The 21,633-nt window shown below is 35.1% G+C and overlaps 1 protein-coding gene and 1 long non-coding RNA gene across 9 annotated transcripts in view; one reads left to right on the forward strand and one right to left on the reverse strand.

The window, feature by feature from the left end:
- Positions 1–21,633, forward strand: part of UBR3 (ubiquitin protein ligase E3 component n-recognin 3) — a 237,534-nt gene that overhangs the window by 154,527 nt on the left and 61,374 nt on the right. For 6 of the 7 annotated variants that reach the window (XM_032355897.1, XM_032355899.1, XM_032355900.1 and 3 more), the window contains 2 exons: positions 1,559–1,644; positions 11,352–11,457. In XM_032355897.1, coding sequence (XP_032211788.1) covers positions 1,559–1,644; positions 11,352–11,457 — 192 coding nt within the window. Of the gene's footprint in view, positions 1–1,558; positions 1,645–11,351; positions 11,458–13,136; positions 13,249–21,633 lie in introns of those variants that run through there. The other variant, XM_032355902.1, reaches the window with a different exon arrangement.
- Positions 1–21,633, reverse strand: part of LOC116597750 — a 131,958-nt gene that overhangs the window by 67,219 nt on the left and 43,106 nt on the right. The gene's annotated exons all lie outside the window — the stretch shown is intronic.

Raw genomic sequence — 21,633 nt, forward strand, 5'->3', positions numbered from 1 at the left:
GCAAACTGTGCTAAAATAAAAGTTGACATTCTGGTTCTGACATTCGTTTGTAAAAATTGATCGTGTTTCTGGTTAGCTCTTTTAAAAGTACAATCTAGGAAATCTTAGTTTTTATAAGAGAATATAGCCGTTAATTTTTTTCTACAGATTAGGCAACAGAAGATTTGTGAAAACAAAATATATTGATCTCATTTATATTCCCTTGATGAAGGAACACATGCTGGTCTCCGCTCGCTTTCTGTCCACTAATATGAAATCCTTGTCCCTGCTTCCTTGCTGGTAGGTTTTTAGAAGTTCAGTGAGCAATGCAAATCGCCTGAAGGGTGGAAAATTCCCTTGTCACACAGATGCCCTTATCAGCAGCAACCAGATGGAGCTCTGAGCAGGAACATTATCAATGTTAAATTGCTTTTCCCCCACCCCAGTAGAGAGGATTAAAGCATTCCTTTAAAAATGGGTGGCAAATATACAGATTTAAGAATATTAATTTTGTTAACAGTTTGCATTTATAAGTAAATATATGAAAATAATGTTTCAAAAACATTTTGTGTTAAAATACAACCCAAACCAGTTCAGACTGTTTTAAGTAAAATAGGATCATATTCTTCCTTGAATTCATTTGCAAAGTAAGCTTAAAATTTTGCCTTTTTTTTTTTTTTTTTTTTTAAGACGAGGATATCTCATTGCTAATGTCAAATGCATATTTTGGATATAAATTATTCAGTTGTAGCAGTGGCAAATGAAGATGTGTTTAAGTTTATTAATATTGTTGAAGTAAAAATACATGCATTATATCACTCACAATTTTCATTTATTCTGACAAAGTTCATTGGCTATTTTACTATATTTTTTTTTTAGTAAATCTTTAGATTCTGAAGCAATTTGATTTTTAAAATGTCGATTTACTAATTGTAACTAATCTGTAAGCTAAAAATTGCTAAATATATTATAATTTCAGATCTATATGAACTTTTTTGATGTTTAGCAGTGTCAGGAATTAACACAGTGTACTTTAATAAAACTAATTTTAGAAGTCCATAGAAGAGGCTACTGTTCATTTTATGTGTTGTTCATGCCTACTATGATGTTAGTGATTTTGTTTAATATTGATTTCTAGAAACCATCTAAGCTCTAGTGAGTGATAATCATTTCTCTGATAAAAAGTTGGTATGCCCTTGTGTTTTAGATGACAGTAACCACCTACTACTCAGTGGCTAACAGTTGGGTATAAGCTCTTTCACCAGATTCGTGTGCGGGTTTATGAAGTGTGTTGCTGTTGTTTTCCTTAAGGCCCAGTTTTTAGTATTTGCCAACATTTGGGGTTTTGCAACAATTACATTATGATGTGTACAATTTTGAGGTTATAAATATGAACATATAAGGATATGTTTCCCTTTTTATTTCTAAATATCAAATAAAATATTATTACAGATATTCCATAAACTATTCATAAAGTTCTTCAACTTTATTATTTAGGTTCATTCAGACATATCAGTAAAACAAATTAAAAAGTATCACTTTAGCCTAATTGAGATACATGTTAATGCTTTACTTACAGAACCAATTTGGAACTTGAATTAATTCATCGGGGAGGCAATTTGTGTTCAGGTGGTGCAAGCACAGCTGGCAAACGCTCTTGCTTAAGTAAGTAGTAGAAATATTGATATTCATTAAAAACATTTTAAATTATGTCATTTTTGAAAGCTTATACAAACAAAGTGGTCTTTTGATGTATTTTCAGATTCTTTTTATATGACATATAATTGGTTTTAATGGTGATTATATGCTTTATATGGCTAATCTTATACTTAAAAGAATCATATGATATTTAGCTCTTTCTATACTATGATTGCTCAGTAAATAAATGTCATACCGATAGATCAGATTTACATTGGCTCAAAATTAAACAGTGTGGTATCCTTGGCTATAAAAAATTATCTTAAAACTTAAATTCTTTAAAAGAATTTTTACATAGTCTAGATTTAAGAAAATATTTTTATAAAAATAATTTGTGTTGCCTGCAGATTCCTATAATATACAGTGCTGCTGTTAATTAATGAAGGCATTGTACTATATTTTGATGTGAACATTAAAATGTATTAAAATTATGGATGTTTGGTTTTATTTATGAATATACTTTATATTGTAAAATGAGCATGATTCTCAGTACTTCTTGTAAGGGTAGGTTTGAGAGAAGTGTCAGTTGGAACTTAATGTAGATTCTTCATAGTGATGGTATCACTATTGAGCAATTGTTTAGAGAATTAATGTGAATACTAGGGGTAATATTATGTAATGTCAAGTATAGCTAATTATTAGCCCCAAATCACTGGAGTTAAAATATTACCGAACATGACTGGTACAGAAAATAAAAATTGTTTAAAATTCATAGTGTATTCTTTTGAAAAATGAATATATTTTCATAAATGCTAAAAATATTAGTAGTTAATAAAAATTATCAACACATAGGTTTTTCAAAAATGTGTGTGTGTACTTAAAGATTTTATTTATTTATTTGAAAGAGAGAGAAAGATGAACTAGCGAGAGAGAGCATGAGTGGGAAGGAGAGGGAGAAACAGCAAAGCAAGGAGCCTGATGCCGGGCTTGATCCCAAGACTCTGAGATCATGATCAGCCCAAAGCAGATACTTAATCGACAAGCCACCCAGGCGCCCCCAAAATATATGTGTATTATTATGAAAAGATATATATGTGACTTCGGGATGATTTCAAAGCAAAGGACTAATCAAAAAATCTTAAGATATTCATTTGATTTTAATTAATTAATTAATTTTTAAGTAGGCTTTACATCCAGCAGGGAGCCCAGCATGGGGCTTGAACTCATCACCATGAGATAGAGACCTGAGCTGGATCAGGGGTCAGATGCTTAACTGACTGAGCCACCCAGTTGCCTCTCTTGAAATTTTTAATGTAAAGATACAAACTTACGTGAAATTTCAACTGAGTTACTTTTTAAATTCTTGCTAATTGTATTAGATTTTGATTTTGTTTTGTTTTGTTATCACTTGATTCCTAGAAATGTAAGGTTTTGGAAGTTATTTTTTACTGAATACCTAGTATTTACTGACTTTTATATACTTAAGCTCTACTTATACCCAGTGATTTAATATTATGTTTTAAAGGAGAAGTTGTTGATACATAGGAGTTTTAGCTTCTAGACTGTTTGAATTAGCAAAATCTATAAGTTCACTTATTTTAATTATCTTTTCTTATTAATTTATTCTTAATTGTTGTTTGGCATTGGTTAATAATAATCCAGAAATTGTTATATTAGGAAGTATTTAGTAAAGGAATTTCAGTCTTATGTTCAAAGCTCTACTTCATTTTTTCCCCCCCTGAGCTACTTACATTTATCCAGAGATTTGTAAATAATAAATTTATTCAGAATCTTAAAAATGCTGGTGCAAAATTCTAGCAATGACCATTTCAATTAGCGTCCTTAATTTAAATGTAAATTATTAAATTGGTAGTTACTTCCACTTTCATTTCTTTTTATTTCCCCTTTTGTGAATAAGCAATCAAAACGTGCCAGTATAGAAAAGGTCCTGATGAAGATCATTCTAAATCTAAATTTAATACTATTTTTGGTTTTCTTTTTTTTAATGATTTTATGTTAGTCCTTTCCCCCCAAACTATATTGAAGTATGATGGACAGATTATATTGTCTACAGTTGTATAGGTTGTACAACATGTGCTTTTTGCTTTTAGTTTCCATATGATTTATTTCTGTTTAATTGCTTACACATTATTTATCCTAATGCAGAATGTATTTTATGTTGTATAAAATCCCACTATTTTGCAAGTGTATAAACTTAATGTATTTGTTGTTTACACAAGCCTAACTCAAACCTGATTTGTTGAACACCAGAACTTAAATTGATGGTGTGTCTTAGGGCCTTAGATCAAGTATTTCATTTTTTCATTTTCCAATAGAATTTTAATGGTATTATTAAAGATTCTCTCTTTTCTCTAGAGACTCCTCATAAGTCAGTATTTTCCCATTTCCATTTATTGCTCCTTGTTACCTTTTAAATATTTCATTTTCAAGCATATTTATGTATGTATGTATGTATGTATGTAGGTAGGTAGGTATGTATTTGACAGAGAGATAGTACAAGTAGGCAGAACAGCAGGTAGAGGGAGAGGGAGAAGCAGGCTCTCTTCTGAGCAGGGACCCTGATGTTGGGCTCGATCCCAGGACCCTGGGATCATGCATGACCTGAGTCAAGGGCAGTTGCCTAATGACTGAGCCATCTAGGTGCCCCACATACCTTATTTGTAAAGTGTTTGTTTTTTCATAATATTTTGGGGAAAGAGTCAATTAAGCAAATGATATGGAACTTACACTTCGGAAAAGTGTTCCATTACAACTTCTTGATAAAATTGAAGACTAGTCATGAAAAGATTTAATAAGTTTTGCCTGGAGCAGCTTGAATGATGCCCAGTATATAATTATGGATGGGGAAACACACACACACACACAGATTTAAGAGCAGGACAAGATTGCTTTTTCTATAACAATGAAAGCAGAAAAATATTACTGGCCAAATTTATACTGAGAGATAAAATTATAGTGGAACAATGCCATTCAGCACTTACTTCAGATTTTTTAAGTAAATAACCAGTACCCAGTCATAATGAAAGTTCATTCTTAAATATGCATCTGGGAAGTTTTTCAAAGTAAAAAATGAGCAAAATTTATCAACAAAGCAGCATATTATGGTATTTTAATAATACTTAACGTTTGTAGTTTTAAAGTTTATGAAATACTTTCACATAAGTTATTTAGTCCTATAGAATGGCCATATGAAATAGCTGTTATCACTTTTTCGTAGAAAAGGAAACTGAAATTCAGAGTGGTTACCTTGCCAAGTCATAAGCTGGCAAATACAGAGCTTGCTCTAGAATCCAGCTATTCTGACTCTAAATTCAGTTATGTAACACATACCCCTTGCTTGTTAAGTGTCCCAAAGGATACAGAACTTTTTTTTTTTTTTAAAGATTTTATTTATTTATCAGAGAGAGAGGGGGGGAGAGAGCGAGCACAGGCAGACAGAATGGCAGGCAGAGGCAGAGGGAGAAGCAGGCTCCCTGCTGAGCAAGGAGCCCGATGTGGGACTCGATCCCAGGACGCTGGGATCATGACCTGAGCCGAAGGCAGCTGCTTAACCAACTGAGCCACCCAGGCGTCCCCAGAACTTTTTTTTTTTCCTTAAGATTTTATTTATTTATTTGACAGGGAGAGATCACAAGTAGGCAGAGAGGCAGGCAGAGAGAGAGGGGGAAGCAGGCACCCCGCTGCTCTGAGAGCCCAATGTGGGGCTCGATCCCAGGGCCCTGGGATCATGACCTGAGCCAAAGGCAGAGGCTTAATCCACTGAGCCACCCAGGCGCCCCAAGGATAGAGAACTTTTAAGAACTTTTACTCATGGGTTTAGTCAGTGACTTCTTACTGTATACTATTGCCTTGGTATCTTTCCAGGCTCTGCCTGCTAATACTCCTGTTATTTTACCTATTTTCTTTCGTTAACCTTTCACTAAGATTTCTATTTTTGTTTTGGGCCACTCCTTCAGATATTTTCTTAAGTCCTGATTCCTTCTTCCTTGGATACCACTTGAGTTTTCTTTTATTTTTCACCAGTTTGCTGGCTGGTTCCCCCTTGTTTGAGATCATATTTAGCTGGTAAAATCAGCGATGCTTTTGGTGGACATGGCATCTGAACAAGACTATAAAAGATAAGTGAATTTAGGACTTTTCTGCAAATTGATACATACACTGATAAATACCACCAATTTTATTAGCAGTAGATGTAGGACAAAGCAGATGTAAAAATTGAAGGATAACTTTTTGTTAAGAATAATGTTTTTTTAAAATTAGTTAATTTCTTCCTTCAGGTAATTCCCAAGTAGATACAGAGCTCCATAGAGTCCTGTGAAGTTAGTAGCACAACAATTTCTCAAGTAAAAATTGTTGAACCACTGACTAGGGTGTGGTGGAAGGAAGAGGTGTCATTTGATAAATTATTAATCTTGGGGAAAGTTTTTAAAAAATGTCTATCTTTAGGTAAACAACATCTTTCCCTATCTTTGGGTCTGAGGCTTTCTGCATATTACTGTTGTTTAAGAAGATACAGTTCTCATCACAAATGAATTTCATGACTTTTTAAAAAAGATTTTAGTTATTTATTTGACAGAGGAGACACACAGTAAGAGAGGGAACACAAGCAGAGGGAGTGGGAGAGGGAGAAGCAAGATCCCCACCAAGAAGAGGGGAGAAGCAGGGAGCCCTATGCGGGGCTCAATCCCAAGACCCTGGGATCATTACCTGAGCTGAAGGCAGATGCTTAACAACTGAGCCACCCAGGCACCCCGAATTTCATGATTTTATAGAGAGATTAAAAACTAAACTTCAGTCGAGAGGGGTTATGGCAGACCTTTGCTTTGACAGCTTCATTGGGGGGGCTCTAACTTAATTTTGATACAGTTTATGATCTTATCAAGAATTGATGCATGTGGTGAGTAATTTTGATACAAGTTATGATCTTATCGAGAAATGCTGCATGTGTTTTGTTATTCATAGAAAGCAATCCAGCTTTGATGTGTACAGGCAACTTAAAATAATTTTAATTGCTCCAAGAATGAGTTTTTGTTGAATTCAGAGTTAGAAGAATTATTTAATGTTAATTTCATCCTACTGTAAGACTACATAAAGATATTGTTAAGATCGCAAAATTTCTCGTAAGTAGTCTGACCTTGTTCTTTAACAGTGGTAAAATTCTAGTATCTATAGCTTATTAAGGTCTGTTTTTAGATTTAAAAATTATGAATTCTATAAATAGATTGAATAACAACTTTTGTTCTATTCTTTTTGTTACCCCATATAACAAGAGGAAAATTTGGCCACCAAATCATTACAACAGTCAAAATGCAGAAGTTAATATAAAAAATGTGGAAATTGCCTCCTGATTCTATTCTTTATGAATAGACAGATGATTTGGGAGCTAGCTATTTTACCTCATGGATTCTCTTCCTCTTTGTACCCAACCAAAAGATTGTTGTAAGAACTCAATTTTGTAATGTATGTCAAGTCTTCATACATTATAAATCTTGACATTACTGTTTTCTACTTCAACACTACCTTTATCAAATTTGGGCATGGATGTGTGTGAGTAAGGAGACTAGAAGCAAGATAAAAGTTAATTTTTAGCTCAGCTTTTTTTTTTTTTTTTTTTTTAAGGGGTTAACAGATACTTTGTTGACCTGTTCAGAGATGAGATGAGGTGGTCAGAATGGGATTTATGACCAAAGATTGATATAGTTTATCTATTAACAAAATAGATTGTTAATTTTGGGAAGCCTGAGTTAGAGGGACAAGATTATAGCTTGAAAATTTGACTAAAAGGAGTGGCTTTATTCTTTAAAGTCATTCTGAAGGTTCTATGCTTTGTGACCAGGTAGTCAGGCCTTCCAGAATTTACGATCTGTGTATTCTAGGAACTAGATACCACAGATAGTAATTTCCACTATCAGGGCATAGGGGGCGTGGGGGCCCTCGGATCTTGCTAGGCTTAGGGGCCTTTCTTAGTTTAGAACTCCTGCCCCTTATATGAGGTACTCAGATTAGACCTGAATTCATGGAGTGTGTCCTTTTCGATAAGGAAGAAATTCGGATTCCTAAGAAGCTATGTTTTCTTTATCTTTCTTATGATTACCTATGTGTGGAAGCAGATTTGTGCCTTTCCCCATATTGTTCCACACAGTGTTGCAAACATGAAGTAGGAGGCTGCCTTTTAAACCTTAAAAGTAGAAGGAAAACAGTTCCATAAAAATACTAATGCTATGATACTTGAGGTGACTAGAAAATGATGGCACAGTGTGCCGGGGAATGGAGACACAGGAACTCTGGGAGGCAGGAAAGGAACGCAGCACAGAGAACAAGAAAGTATAATGATAGCTTTTTCCTTTCACATGTTCCCATACTCACATGGGGGAATAAAACCTGTCTTAAGTAAACAAAGCTCTGCTACTTTGTCCCTAAACTTGGCTGTGCCTTTATTGACTAGAAGCAACATAGGATACAGTGCTGGAAGGAGCACTGGAGTTAAAAGATCTGGATTCTAGTCATGTTTGTTATCTTTTGGACTTTAGGGAAGTCACCTAATTTTTTACCTTATTATGAAAATGGGGATGATAATAGATGTGCTATCGAACATATGTATCATGGTGAACTTAAAGATCAAGTAAAATAGATAAAACTGAAAGTATGTATATACATACGTACAGTTTATATATGAAACTGAAGTATTTTATATATATTATTTTATTATTATTAAATTTTTCTTAACCCTTCAAAATTCCTACCATGACTGACATTTTATTCCCTGCCCAGCCTTCCGTGGAGTGGTGAGGAGTGGGATGGGGCAAGATGAGTCAGCTCCTGTCATCCCATGGCATGAACCTCGTGTTTCTTGGGAACCAGAGCTACAGATCTTCCCTCCTTAGAGTTGTTCCCAGACTTCATTTGAGGAGTCCTCTCCCATCTTTCTACAGCTAATTTCTCCGGAGTATGTAGAGGAACCAAGTTTAGCTGACTCAGCTGTGAGAGGAGTATATCCACAGCTAGTATATTCACCTTGGATAAATTGGTCAGAACTGTTTCTTTACTTTGATTGGTCAGTTATGGAGAAACTGAGATCCCCCTCCTCCCTCGGTAGTTCAGAGAGTCATTTGGCTAATTGAGATTTTTTTTCACCGACAATTATTTGGTCAGAGGTAACTGCACTGAAAGGACTAAAATCTTGAATGATCTGAAATGCAGACCCAGTTAAGTTTATTGTAGGTAAATTTTAACAGTGGTACAATTTAACATGGAACCAACTTAAAAAGGTTTTAGGACAGCTCTTTAACATATATTTCTGTTTTAATGACGTGAGTTCTACTAAGAAATAATCTACCAGTTTTAGATTACTAGTTATTTTAATATTGATAAAGATAGAAGGGACTGTTAAAGCTTACCTTTTTGTTCCAGCTAAGAGTTCTTATAATTAAAGCATAGGGTTTTGTTTTGTTTTAAGGACAAACCAGTCTTTCGTGGTAAGGACGTGTCTGTCTTGTGATTAAGCACATTATAATACTTTAGACTTATCACAGTTATAATGAATTTGATTTTGTATTGCAGAAAATAGAGTTCTTTGTCCCAGGTGAGTTGTCAGAGCAACCAGCATGGGGAAGAAGATAGTGAGAGCAAGTAGGTCAAGCACTGCTCTAGTAGTTAAGAGTTGAGAGGTCAGTCTCTTTGGGGCAATAAAATTAGGGCTGATTAATTGGCCTACTTCTTGGTTACTGAGCTAGTGTGTCATGACAAAAAAGTAAGAGTATAAATCCTTCATGAATTTTATGCTTATATTGTATGATTTTTTTATAGGACTGTTGATTTATTCATGGAATATTCAGCATTCTTAAAATCCTTCTATATGCCACGCACTGTGCTAGGCTACAAAGTACAAAGAGGAAGGGACACAATTGTCTTCTTCAGGGAGCGCTCACCATTAACAGGGGAGAAAAACATGTGAAAATAATTACCGGACTATATAAGAGTGATAGAGTTAACTCAGGGTTTAGAGAATGTATAAAGCAAAGGATGATTACTTCTGTCTCAGTTACAGTATTAGAGAAAACTTTACAGAGGAGAACTTGAGCTAGCTCTTGAAAGATGAGTCAAGTTTGCCTGGAGAACAGGAATATACTATTCTAGGAATATACTATTCAAGTTTGCCTGGAGAACAGGAATATACTATTCTAGGGTGAGAGAACAGCTTGCAGAATGAGACAACATGACACACTGGGGAATACTTGGGAAGAAAAGAGGTTAGGAAATAAAAGATAGAGGTTATCTCATGAAGGGCTTTCAAAACCTATTCCTTCTTTGGTTCACCAACCAGTTATGAGATAATGTGATAGACTTATTGTTTACAGGGATCAGGAGAGAGTGAAACAAAAGCCATGAAGCTGAATGAGTACTCTGTTGAGTAATCCAGTTGAGAAATGATATAGCTGTAGAGTGAAGCAGAAGAGGATGGATCACAGAAGTAGAACCAGTAGGATTGCTAATCAGTAGGCTGTGGAGCACAAGGATGTGGGATTTGAGTCTCCAAGTTTTTTTGTTTGTTTTTGTTTTTGTTTTGCAGGGGCAGTGATGTTATTCCCCCAAATAGGGATTATAAGAGGAATTGAACATTGTAGCCCAGATAACATTGGGCTAATAATCAGTCTGTTTTTAGATATATTGACTTTGTGGTTCCTGTTGAGCATTGAAGAGCTAGAGAAATTTGTGAATTGTAAACTTACAAGTAGACATGGCAGTTGAATTTGGTGAAATAGTATGTGCAGAATGAGAGGAAAGGAGAACTAGGAAGGGTTCCTTTTTCTTATGAAGAATCCTAGCATTTAGGGTTTAACAAAGGAATAAGAATGTGGCCCACTGGCCACCCAGGCGCACCCCCTCTGTCTGGTTTTAAGAATTAATTTCAGTCATATGTCAGAAAGTATTATCTGATTTTCTAAAAAATGACTTTTGTGTCACGTATATTTTTGAGAATTTGTGGCAGAATAATCTAATCCATTCCTTGTCATTTTTACTGCCAAAAAGGATATGTGGTATGAAAGCAAAATTTAGGATTTTCTTCTGAATGATTTTAAAATTTCAAAGAAAAGCCTTTTTTCCCCAAATGTCATGAGGAGATTTTTTTGAAAGCTAAGACTTATAGATTATTAGTATGGTTTAGACAGAAGAAATGAAAATAGCTGGAGTAGCTATGCTAAGTAATAACATTATTTCAGTTTTTTCTTCATTAGAATCAAAAGATAATGAAGTCACAACTCAGTCTAAAGAGGACTTAGGGGAAAATACTATGTAAAGAATTTCATCTAACAGCAATTTATGTGGATGTCATTGTCAGTATTACTCAGATTAGAGTATTGATAATAGTAAATCTTTTGTTAGGGACAGCCACAAGTGTGAGAAGTACCATTCGTCAAGTCTGATGCATAAAGCCAAGGAAAAGTAGGTCTGACAGGAGAAAAGGAGAACGAACCATTCCAGCATTGAGACTGAGCATAAGGATAGTCCAGATTCTAGTGGTAATTTTTTGCATAAATATTTCAAAGTTTACCTTAAAAGAGAGTGTGAAGTAGTTGATACTTAAACTTGGTGAATTATGATTATGAAGATGGGAAATATTTCCACATGATTTAGCTGGAAATTTTGTATGAATTTTGTCCTGGAAGAATTGTGTGAACTTTCTAATTAAACCTTTTCTTCAATTTATTTAGATCAACTGTTCCATGTATTAGCCTTGCACATGCGGCTTTATAGCATTGATTCTGAGTTTAATCCCTGGAGAAAGCTTACGCAATTAGTAGAAGAGGAGAATTCACAGTAAGTATTATTGGGAGATTGAAGTCAATTAAAACTGTTTTTGAGAAATAGTTACATACTGAAATAGAATTAAAATTCTTTATGAATGTGTGAATTTTCCTTTTTAAACATAGAAATACATAAAAAATAAAAAAATTTAACATTATACTTTCTGTAAAAATTCTCTAAAAATTCATACCAAGTTAGAAAATGTCTTAAAGAATCCATTAATTTTTTAAGCAGTTAAAAAGTTTGAATGGAGGTACACAATGACTTATTGCCCCTCTTTTTATGTCAGAATTGATTAGTGGGTTCAGGTAGCCTTAGTTTATTGTTCTCCATCAGCCTTACACCCAAGTGATTTTTGTAACCCCTGATTATTGTTGTTGTTTAGGGATGTGGGGAGGAGGGTCAGAGAGAGAGGTGGGGAGAAGTGGACTCTCTGGTGAGCAAAGAGCCCAATGCGGGGCTTCATCCCAGGATCATGACTTGAGCCAAAGGCAGATGCTGAACAACTGAGCCACCCAGGCACCTGATGATTCTTGCCTAAATCTAGTATTCCCTTAGATGATTCAAAAGAGTGATTTTGTAAAAACAAAACAAAAACAAAAAACCTCCCTTCTGATTTATTAACTAGGAATGATTTTTTATAAAGGAAAGCTTTCTGATATCATCTATTTGGTTACCCTGAAATATAGTTTGGCAGGATGAATGCTTGATATTTCCCAGTTCACAAAGTTTTCAAAGAAGGGACTTGATGCCCTAGCAGGTTCCAGTGGTAACCAATAAGTTGTGGTTATTTATTTGATGATCTCATAGTTTTTATATATTTGATGTGTTCGCTTCATTCAGCCATTCTTTTTGGTGCAAATTGTCCCATTTTATTTTATTTTATCTTGTTTTATTTTAATTGAAGTATGATTGACATACCATATCCTGTTAGTTTTGTGTGCACATCATAGAAATTCAGTGTTTTTGTGTGTTACAAAATGATCTCCTTGATAAGTCTAGTCACTATACAAAGTCATTACAATATTACAGAGTGTAGTCCCTATGCTGTATATTACATCCACATGGCTTATTTTATAATTGGAAGTTTTTACCTCTTGATTCCCTTCACCTATTCCAACCATCCCCAATTCCGCTCCACTCTGGTAACCACCGGTTTGTTTCCTGTATTTATGAGTTTGTTTCTGTTTTGTTTTGTCTGCTGGTTGTTTTGTTTTTTAGATTCCACATGTAAGAGTGAGATCATACAGGATTTGTCCATCACTTAATTTCACTTAGCTAATACTCTCTGGGTCCATCCATGTTGTCACAAATGGCATGATTTTATTCTTTTTTATGGCTGAGTAATGTTCTAGTGTGTGTATATATGACACACATATTTATACATCACATCTTTATCTATTCATCCATTGATGGACATTTGGGTTGCTTCCATATCTTGACTATTATAAATAATGCTGCAGTGAACATAGGGGTGTGTTTATCTATTCCTTAGTATTGGCAAGAATGTGGAGAAAGGGGAACACTCGTACAGTGTTAGTGGAAATGTAAATTGGTGCAGCTGCTATGGAAGTTCCTTAGAAAACTAGAAATAGAACTACTACCACACAATCCAAAAATTCTGCTTCTGGGTATTTACCCAAAGAAAGTGAAGACACTAATTTGAAGAGAGATATATTGTTCTCTTTTAGGTTAGTGAGAATCCCTTTAAAATTGCTGTTGTACTTCGAAATGATCCAAGCAGTCTTTGATAATATCCTTACTTTCTGGCACAGTAAGTTAACCTAGGCTTATTTTGTACATTTTACACTTTCTACCTGGCATCAGCCATTTCTTTGAGTAGTTCCTTTTAATGGGAAATGGTATTTAGAGATCATAATCTTGATGCTAAGGGGTATATTTAGCTATCGTGTTATCACAATAATTTATAGGCTTATAGGCCATTCCAGTGGCAGTAAGGAAGTCTGTTTTTTTTTTTTTTAAAGATTTTATTTATTTACTTGACAGAGATAACAAGTAGGGAGAGAGGCAGGTGAGGGGGGGAGGGGAAACTGAGCAGGGGAAACTCTCTGCTGAGCAGAGAGCCTGATGCGGGCTCAATCCCAGGACTCCGAGATCATGACCTGAGCCGAAGGCAGGTCATGCCACCCAGGCACCCCAGAAGTCTTTTAAAAAAGATTTATTTATTTTAGAGAAAGAGAGCAGACAAGCAGGGGGAGGATGGATGAGGAAAGAGAGGGACAGGCAGACTCTGCATTGAGTGCGGAGCTTGATGTGGGGCTTGATCTTAGGACCCTGAGATAATGACCTGAGCGGAAATCAAGAATTGGTCACTTAGGGGTGCCTGGGTGGCTCAGTGGGTTAAAGCCTCTGCCTTTGGCTCAGGTCATGATCCCAGGGTCCTGGGATCGAGCCCTGCATTGGGCTCTCTGCTCAGCAGGGAGCCTGCTTCCTCCTCTCTCTCTTTCTGCCTGCTTCTCTGCCTACTTGAGATCTCTGTCAAATAAATAAATAAAATCTTAAAAAAAAAAAAAAGAATTGGTCACTTAACTGACTGAGCCACCCAGGCACCTCGTAAGTCTTCTTCTTTTTTTAAATGAGATAATGAGGGACGCCTGGGTGGCTCAGTTGGTTAAGCAGCTGCCTTCGGCTCAGGTCATGATCCCAGCGTCCTGGGATCGAGTCCCACATCGGGCTCCTTGCTCAGCAGGGAGCCTGCTTCTCCCTCTGCCTCTGCCTGCCATTCTGTCTGCCTGTGCTCGCTCTCTCCCCCACCTCTCTCTGATAAATAAATAAAATCCTAAAATAAAATAAAATAAAATAAAATGTTTAAAAAAAAAAATAAAATAAATGAGATAATGATCCCAAGTTCTTACTGATATTTGTAATTCAAATGTTAAGATTGCAAAGTTATGTTTTATTTTTTAACTTTTTGTTATTTCCATCTTTTTTCTCTTCTTTGAAAATCTAGGTTCATAATGATACTAACTTTATTACTACTTCTATTACTTACGTATAACTATAATTATTTTGAAAAAATGATACTACTACTGACTTTAAGTTCTTTTGATCTAGATATATACCACTAAGGACGTACAGGCAAAATATTGCTTTTAAGTCATTCAAAGTAACTTTTTTTCTTGTGTTGTTCTGCCTTCAACTTGGTTTATATTGAGACTCACTTGTTTTAGTTCTTTTTTTATTCAGTAAAGATTACCTTTTCCCCTTGATTTATTTATCTTAATTTTATAAAGCTTATATTTTTCCAAAGGAAAAACTATGTGATCAATTCAGAGACCTTTATCTCCCATTCATGCCAATTTGCATTTCTTTTTGAGAACTCTTTATCTGTTACCGGTTTCTAAATATTGAGTTGTTGGTCTTTTTCGTCATTTTAAAAACATGTTTATGGATTATGGATATTAGCCTTTTGTATTTTAAGTTGCAAATATATTTCAGTAGATTGTCAAACATAATTTTATTTTATGATTTTTTTTTGCCATCCAAAGTTTTTTTAAATGTCATTTTCATAATCTTTTCATTTATTAATTCTGGAATTTGACTTCTCTTTACTCAGGTCTTAGCCCACTCCCTGGTTATAAAGAAATTCACTTGGGTTTTCTTTTCCTGTTTCTTTTTTAAAATTGAGATATAATTGACACACAACATCATATTAGTTTAGGAGGAATTAAACTGATTACCACATATTGATTTGATATTTGTATATTGTATAATGATCACCATAGTAAGTCTAGTTAACATCTGTCACTGCACATAATTACAAACTTTTTTCTTGTGATGAGAACTTTTAAGTTCTTACCAACTTTTTTTTTTAAGATTTTACTTTTTGGGCGCCTGGGTGGCTCAGTGGGTTAAGCCGCTGCCTTCGGCTCAGGTCATGATCTCAGGGTCTTGGGATCGAGTCCCGCATCGGGCTCTCTGCTCAGCGGGGAGCCTGCTTCCCTCTCTCTCTCTCTCTGTCTGCCTCTCCATCTGCTTGTGATTTCTCTCTGTCAAATAAATAAATAAAATCTTTAAAAAAAAAAAAAAAAAGATTTTATTTTATTTTTTTTTTTTTTAAGATTTTGTTTATTTATTTGTCAGAGAGATAGAGTACAGGCAGGCAGAGTGGCAGGCAGAGGCAGAGGGAGAAGCAGGCTTCCTGCAGAGCAAGGATGTGGGACTCGATCCCAAAATGCCGGGATCATGACCTGAGCCGAAGGCAGCCCCTTAACAGACTGAGCCACGCAGGTGCCCCAATTTTACTTGTTTTTGCTGAAACACAAGAGAGAACAAGCATTGGGGGAGAGGGGCTAAAGAAGAAGCAGACTCCCTGATGAGGTACTCCATCCCAGGATCCTGGGATCATGATCTGTGCTGAAGGCAGATGCTTAACTGGCTGAGCTACCCAGGCAACCTCTTAGCAACTTTCCAATACACAGCACAGTATTATTAACTGTAGTCATCCTGCTGTATATTATGTCTCCATGACTTATTTATTTTAAACTGGAAGTTGGTACCATTTGACTACTTTCACCTATTTTGTTTACTCACCATCTACCATCTCTGACAACCACCAATTTGTTCTTTTTATCTATGAGTTAATTTTTTTAAAAAAGATTCCACATGTAAGTGAAATCATATGGTATTCGTTTTTCTTTGGCTGATTTATTTCACTTAGCATAATGTCCTCAAGGTCCATCCTTATTGTCAAAAATGTCAGGGTTTCCTTCTTTTTTTATGGCTGAATAATATTCGTGTGTGTGTGTGTGTGTGTGTGTGTGTGTGTGTGTGTGATGTTTTCTTTATCCACTCATACATTGATGGACACTTAGATTGTTTCCTTGTGTTGGTGACTGTAAATAATGCTGTAGTGAACTTGGGGGTGCATATATTTTTTTGAGTTACTGTTTCTGTTTCCTTTGGATAAATACCCAGAAGTGGAATTGCTGGATCATATGGTAGTCATATTTAATTTTTTGAGGAACCTCCATACTGTTTACTATAATGGCTATACCAGTTTACGTTCCTACCAACAATGCACAAAGGTTCCTTTTCTCTACATTCTTGTCAATACTTGGTATTTCTTTTTGATAATAGCATGTTAACAGTTGTGAAGTGATATCTCAGTTTGGTTTTGACTTGCATTTCCTTGATGATTAGTGATGTTGAACATCCTTTTTCAGTACCTCTTGGTACTGAAAAGGTATTTTCAATACCAAAGAGGTATTTCAGTATCTCTTTGTATGTCTTCTTTGGGAAAATGTCTGTTTATATCCTCTGCTAATTTTTTAATTGGCTTTTTTTTTTTTTTTTTTGCTATTGAGTTGTATTCCTTATGTATTTTGGATAGTAACCTCTTATCAGGTTTATGATTCTTCTAATACTTCTGTGACGTCAGTTTTTATATTTAGATCTCTATTTGGAATTTGCCATGATATCTGATATAAGGAACAGATCCAGTTTTATTTTTGTCCGTATAGCTAACAGATGTCCTATTGCTTTGCCCTCCATACAATAGTAAAATAAAACAGAACTATCAAAAAAAAAAAAAAAGAAAGAAATGGAAAGAAAGGTGAGAAAGCACTTTGTTTATTGATATGAAAAGATCTCCATCAAGATACAATGTTAGGGGGAAAATCCAGGAGAAAAAAAATGTGTGCATTATGCCACCATTTGTGTAATCAAGTAGGGCTGATAAAATGCATTTGCATTTATTTGTTAAAACAAACCAGACCCACACATGTCTGGATATTGGAATTAAAGCATAGATGGCACTGAGGAACAGTGAAGGAAGCCTAGTCTTTATAGTAAACAGTGCAGGGTAAATTGGAAATTTATATGAGAAGTAATAATATTGACCCCTATCTCATACAGAACTACTCACCTTTTGCCAGTTGTTTCAGAAATGTCTTAGAAATACAAATGCAATGCAAAGATTGTGAAGATTGTGAAGATTGTGCTTGCATTTAGAGTGTCCTATCTCTTTAATTTTCTTTAATCTGAAATTCTTCCCAACCTTTTTTTTGTATTCCATGACATTGATTTTTTTTTTAAGGAACTCAGGCCGATTATTTTGTGGAATCCCTCAATTTATTTTTGTTCAGTAGTTCCTTGTGGTTAAATTCAGATGATAATCTTTGGCAGAAATATTAAAAGTAATATATTCTTTTTGGTATATCATATTAGGAGGTACATGCTATTGATTTGTGTTGTTATTGATGATAATGACTCTGATCACTTGGTTAATGTGTTATCTGCCAGGCTTTTCAACTGTAAATTTATTATTTTATCCTTTATAATCAGTAATTATAGTTGTTTTCTGGGGAGATACTTTGAGGCTATGAATATGTCCTGCTACTTCTCAAAAAAAATGTTGTGTCTGTGTTTTGTGTTTATAGACAAAATTAGCAAGCTATGAGTATTTTGCATGCTATGGCTAAGGAAAGTTAAATTTGTTGACATTAGCTAGTAATTTTCTTTCCTAGCTAGACTTACATACTCAAAGGCAGGGATGGTGTACTAGTAAAATATTAGAAGACCTAATTCTGAGTCTAAAGATGTTTAGCAAACAAAAATTTTCCTTAGTATTGATGAAGTAAAGGTTTTAAAGACGAGACATAGGTATGATGCTTTCAATAATACTGTTTGTCAGATGTGTTCCTATCAACCCCTAAGATTTAATACCCACTAGGTTAGTAGCAAATGTATGAACACTTAACCAGTGATTATTTCATACTAGGTAATTTTGTGCTTTGCATATGTAATCTCATTTAATCATCACTGTAACTGTATACATGAGGTACCAGTGTTATCCCAAATTTTACATATGAAGAACGTGAGGCTTAAGAAATAATTGGGGTGTGTGGGTGGCTCAGTCAGTTAAGCATCCAACTCTTTTTTTTTTTTAAAAAGATTTTTTTATTTATTTACTTGACAGAGAGAAATCACAAGTAGATGGAGAGGCAGGCAGAGAGAGAGGGAAGCAGGCTCCCTGCTGAGCAGAGAGCCCGATGCGGGACTCGATCCCAGGACCCTGAGATCATGACCTGAGCCGAAGGCAGCGGCTTAACCCACTGAGCCACCCAGGCGCCCAGCATCCAACTCTTGATCTCAGCTCAGCTCAGGTCTTGTTCTCAGGGTTGTGAGTTCAGGCTCCATGTTGGGCTCCATGGTGGGTATGAAGTCTACTTAAAAAAAAAAAGAAAAAAAGAAAAATGAATTAACCTGGTTTTTAGGGGACACAGCTATTAAGAAATAGGGGTGGCATTTGAATTCATATCTTTCTGATTCAAGAGCCTAGATATTTTTTTGTTATTGTTTTAAAAAAAGATTTTATTTATTTATTTGACAGAGAGAAAGACAGTGAGAGAGGGAACACAAGCCAGGAGAGAGGGAGAGGGAGAGGGAGAAGCAGGCTTCCCTCTGAGCAGGGATGCTGATGCAGGGCTTGATCCCAGGACCGAGCCGAAGGCAGATGCTTAACAACTGAGACACCCAGGTGCCCCTCAAGGGCCTAAGTCTAACTATTACTCTGTTTCCTTTCTTAGTAATAAGATATCCGAACAATTTCTGGAAAATCTGGTTGACCCTCCCTCCCCACCCCCCGTATTTGTTCTCAATTTTATGGTTCATTACTTCACTAACTTATAATATTATAGTTGATATCTGTGTTTCCTACCTATATATTAGATTTTAGAAGATTGAAGTATCTTTTTCTATTTTCTTACTTTTAATACTTTCTGAATATAACATTCTATGTCTAATGTTAGGGGTTTCTCATATATACCTTTTTAAAAGTCTTCTTGAAAGTTATTTATCTTTATCTCATTATAATGATAATGACTTTGGTTTAAAAAAAATGGAAACTCAAGCCTATTAAATCTAACACACCCTTTTCATCTTATCATTCATAGAGCTAATAGAAGTATACAGTTTTTATAAGCTGGATTTTGAAGATTATTTAAAAACTTTAAGAAATAGAAACAATTATGTATTTAAAAATTTTTTTTGTATTTTAAAATATTAAACATTAAACGAATAGTTATCACAATGATGGTATTAAACCCTGTAGTCAAAATTTTTGTTTCTTTTTTCTATATTGATTCATTCTGATTATGTGCCTGCTATGTGCCAGGAAAGATCCATTTTTGTCCTCAGAATGGTTGTTTTTGTCTTTGTAGCTAACAAGCTACAGGTTATTATTATTTTTGTAAATTTATTTCCTGATTATAAAAATTATATTGTATAATGTTTAGAATGTACAAAAATGGTGAGGGGAAAAAATGAAAGAACCTACAAGATTGATTGATTTATTGGTTTATAATTATTTTTTAAATTAACATAGAACATATTGTTTCAGGGGTACAGGCCTGTGATTCATTTGTCTTGTATAATACCCAGTGCACATTACAACACATATCCTCCCCAATGTCCATCATGCAGTTACCCCATCCCCCATGCCCCTCCCTTCCAGCAACACTCAGTTTGTTTCCTAAGATTAGGAATCTCTTATGCTTTTGTCTCCCTCTCTTGTTTCATTTTGTTTCATTTTTTTCCCCTCTCTTCCCTATGCTCCTCTGCCTTGTTTCTTAAATTCCATATAAGAGTGAGATCATATAATTGTCTTTCTCTGATTAACTTACTTCGCTTAGTGTGATGCTGTCTAGTTTCATTCACGTCGTTGCAAGTGGCAAGGCATTTTTTTCGATAGCTATGTAATATTCTATTGTATATATACACACTGCATCTTTATCCATTCATTTGTTGGTGGACTTCTGGCCTTTTTCCATAGTTTGGCTATTGTGGTCATTGCTGCAATAAATATTGGGGTGCAGGTGCCCCTTCAGATCCCTACATTTATATCTGTGGGATAAATCCCCAGTAGAACAGTTACTGGGTCATAGGGAAGTTCTATTTTCAACTTCTTGAGGAACCTCCATACTGTTCTCCAGAGTGGCTGCACAAGTTTGAATTCCTACTAGCATTGTAAGAGTGTTCCCCTTTCTCCATATCCTCACCAACATTTGTTGTTTCTTGACTTGTTAATTTTAGCCATTCTGACTGGTGTGAGGTGGTGTCTCATTGTGGCTTTGATTTGCATTTCCGTGATGCTGAGTGATGAGCACTTTTTCATGTGTCTCTTGGCCTTTGGATGTCTTTTTTGTGGAAATGTCTATTCATGTCTTCTACCCATTTCTTGATTGGATTATTCGTTCTTTGGGTGTTTAGTTTGATAAGTTCTTTAGAGATTCTGGATACTAGCCCCTTATCTGATATGTCATTTGCAAATATCTTCTCTCATTCTATTGGTTGTCTTTTGGTTTTGTTGACTTTTTCCTTTTTTTAAAAAAAATCTTGATGAATTCCCAATAGTTCATTTTTGCCTTTGTTTCCCTTGCCTTTGGAGACATGTCTAGCAAGAAGTTGCTGTGGCCAAGGTCAGAGAGGTTGTTGCCTATGTTCTCCTCAAGGATTTTGATGGATTCCTGTCTCACATTTAGGTCTTTCATCTGTTTTAAGTTTATTTTTGTATATGGTGTAAGGAAATGGTCCAATTTTATTCTTCTGCATATGGCTGTCCAGTTTTCCCAGCACCATTTATTGAAGAGACTGTCTTTTCTTCATTGGATATTTTTTCCTGCTTTGTCAAAAATTAGTTGACCGTAGAGTTGAGGATCCATTTCTGGGTTCTCTGTTCTGCCATTGATCTATGTGTCTATTTTTGTGTCAGTAACATACTGTCTTGACGTTTACAGCTTTGTAATACAGCTTGAAGTCCAGAATTATGATGCCACCAGCTTTGGTTTCCTTTTCAACATTCCTTTGGCAATTCAGGGTCTTTTCTGGTTTCATAGAAATTTTAGGATTATTTATCCCATTTCTGTAAGAAAAGTTGACAGTATTTTGATAGGGATTGCATTGAATGTGTAGATTACTCTAGGTAATATAGACAATTTAACAATATTTGTTCTTCCAATCCATGAGCATGGAATGTTTATCCATTTCTTTGTGTCTTCCTCCATTTCTTTCATGAATATTCTATAGTTTCTGAGTACAGATTCTTTGCCTCATTGGTTAGGTTTTTTTCTTAGGTATCTTAGTTTTGGGTGCAATTGTAAATGGGATTGACTCCTTAATTTCTTTGTCTTCTATCTCATTGTTGGTGTATAGAAATGCAAGTGATTT

Source organism: Mustela erminea, chromosome 8 (genome assembly GCF_009829155.1).
Source record: "Mustela erminea isolate mMusErm1 chromosome 8, mMusErm1.Pri, whole genome shotgun sequence".
In the NCBI taxonomy this organism is placed as follows: domain Eukaryota; kingdom Metazoa; phylum Chordata; class Mammalia; order Carnivora; family Mustelidae; genus Mustela; species Mustela erminea.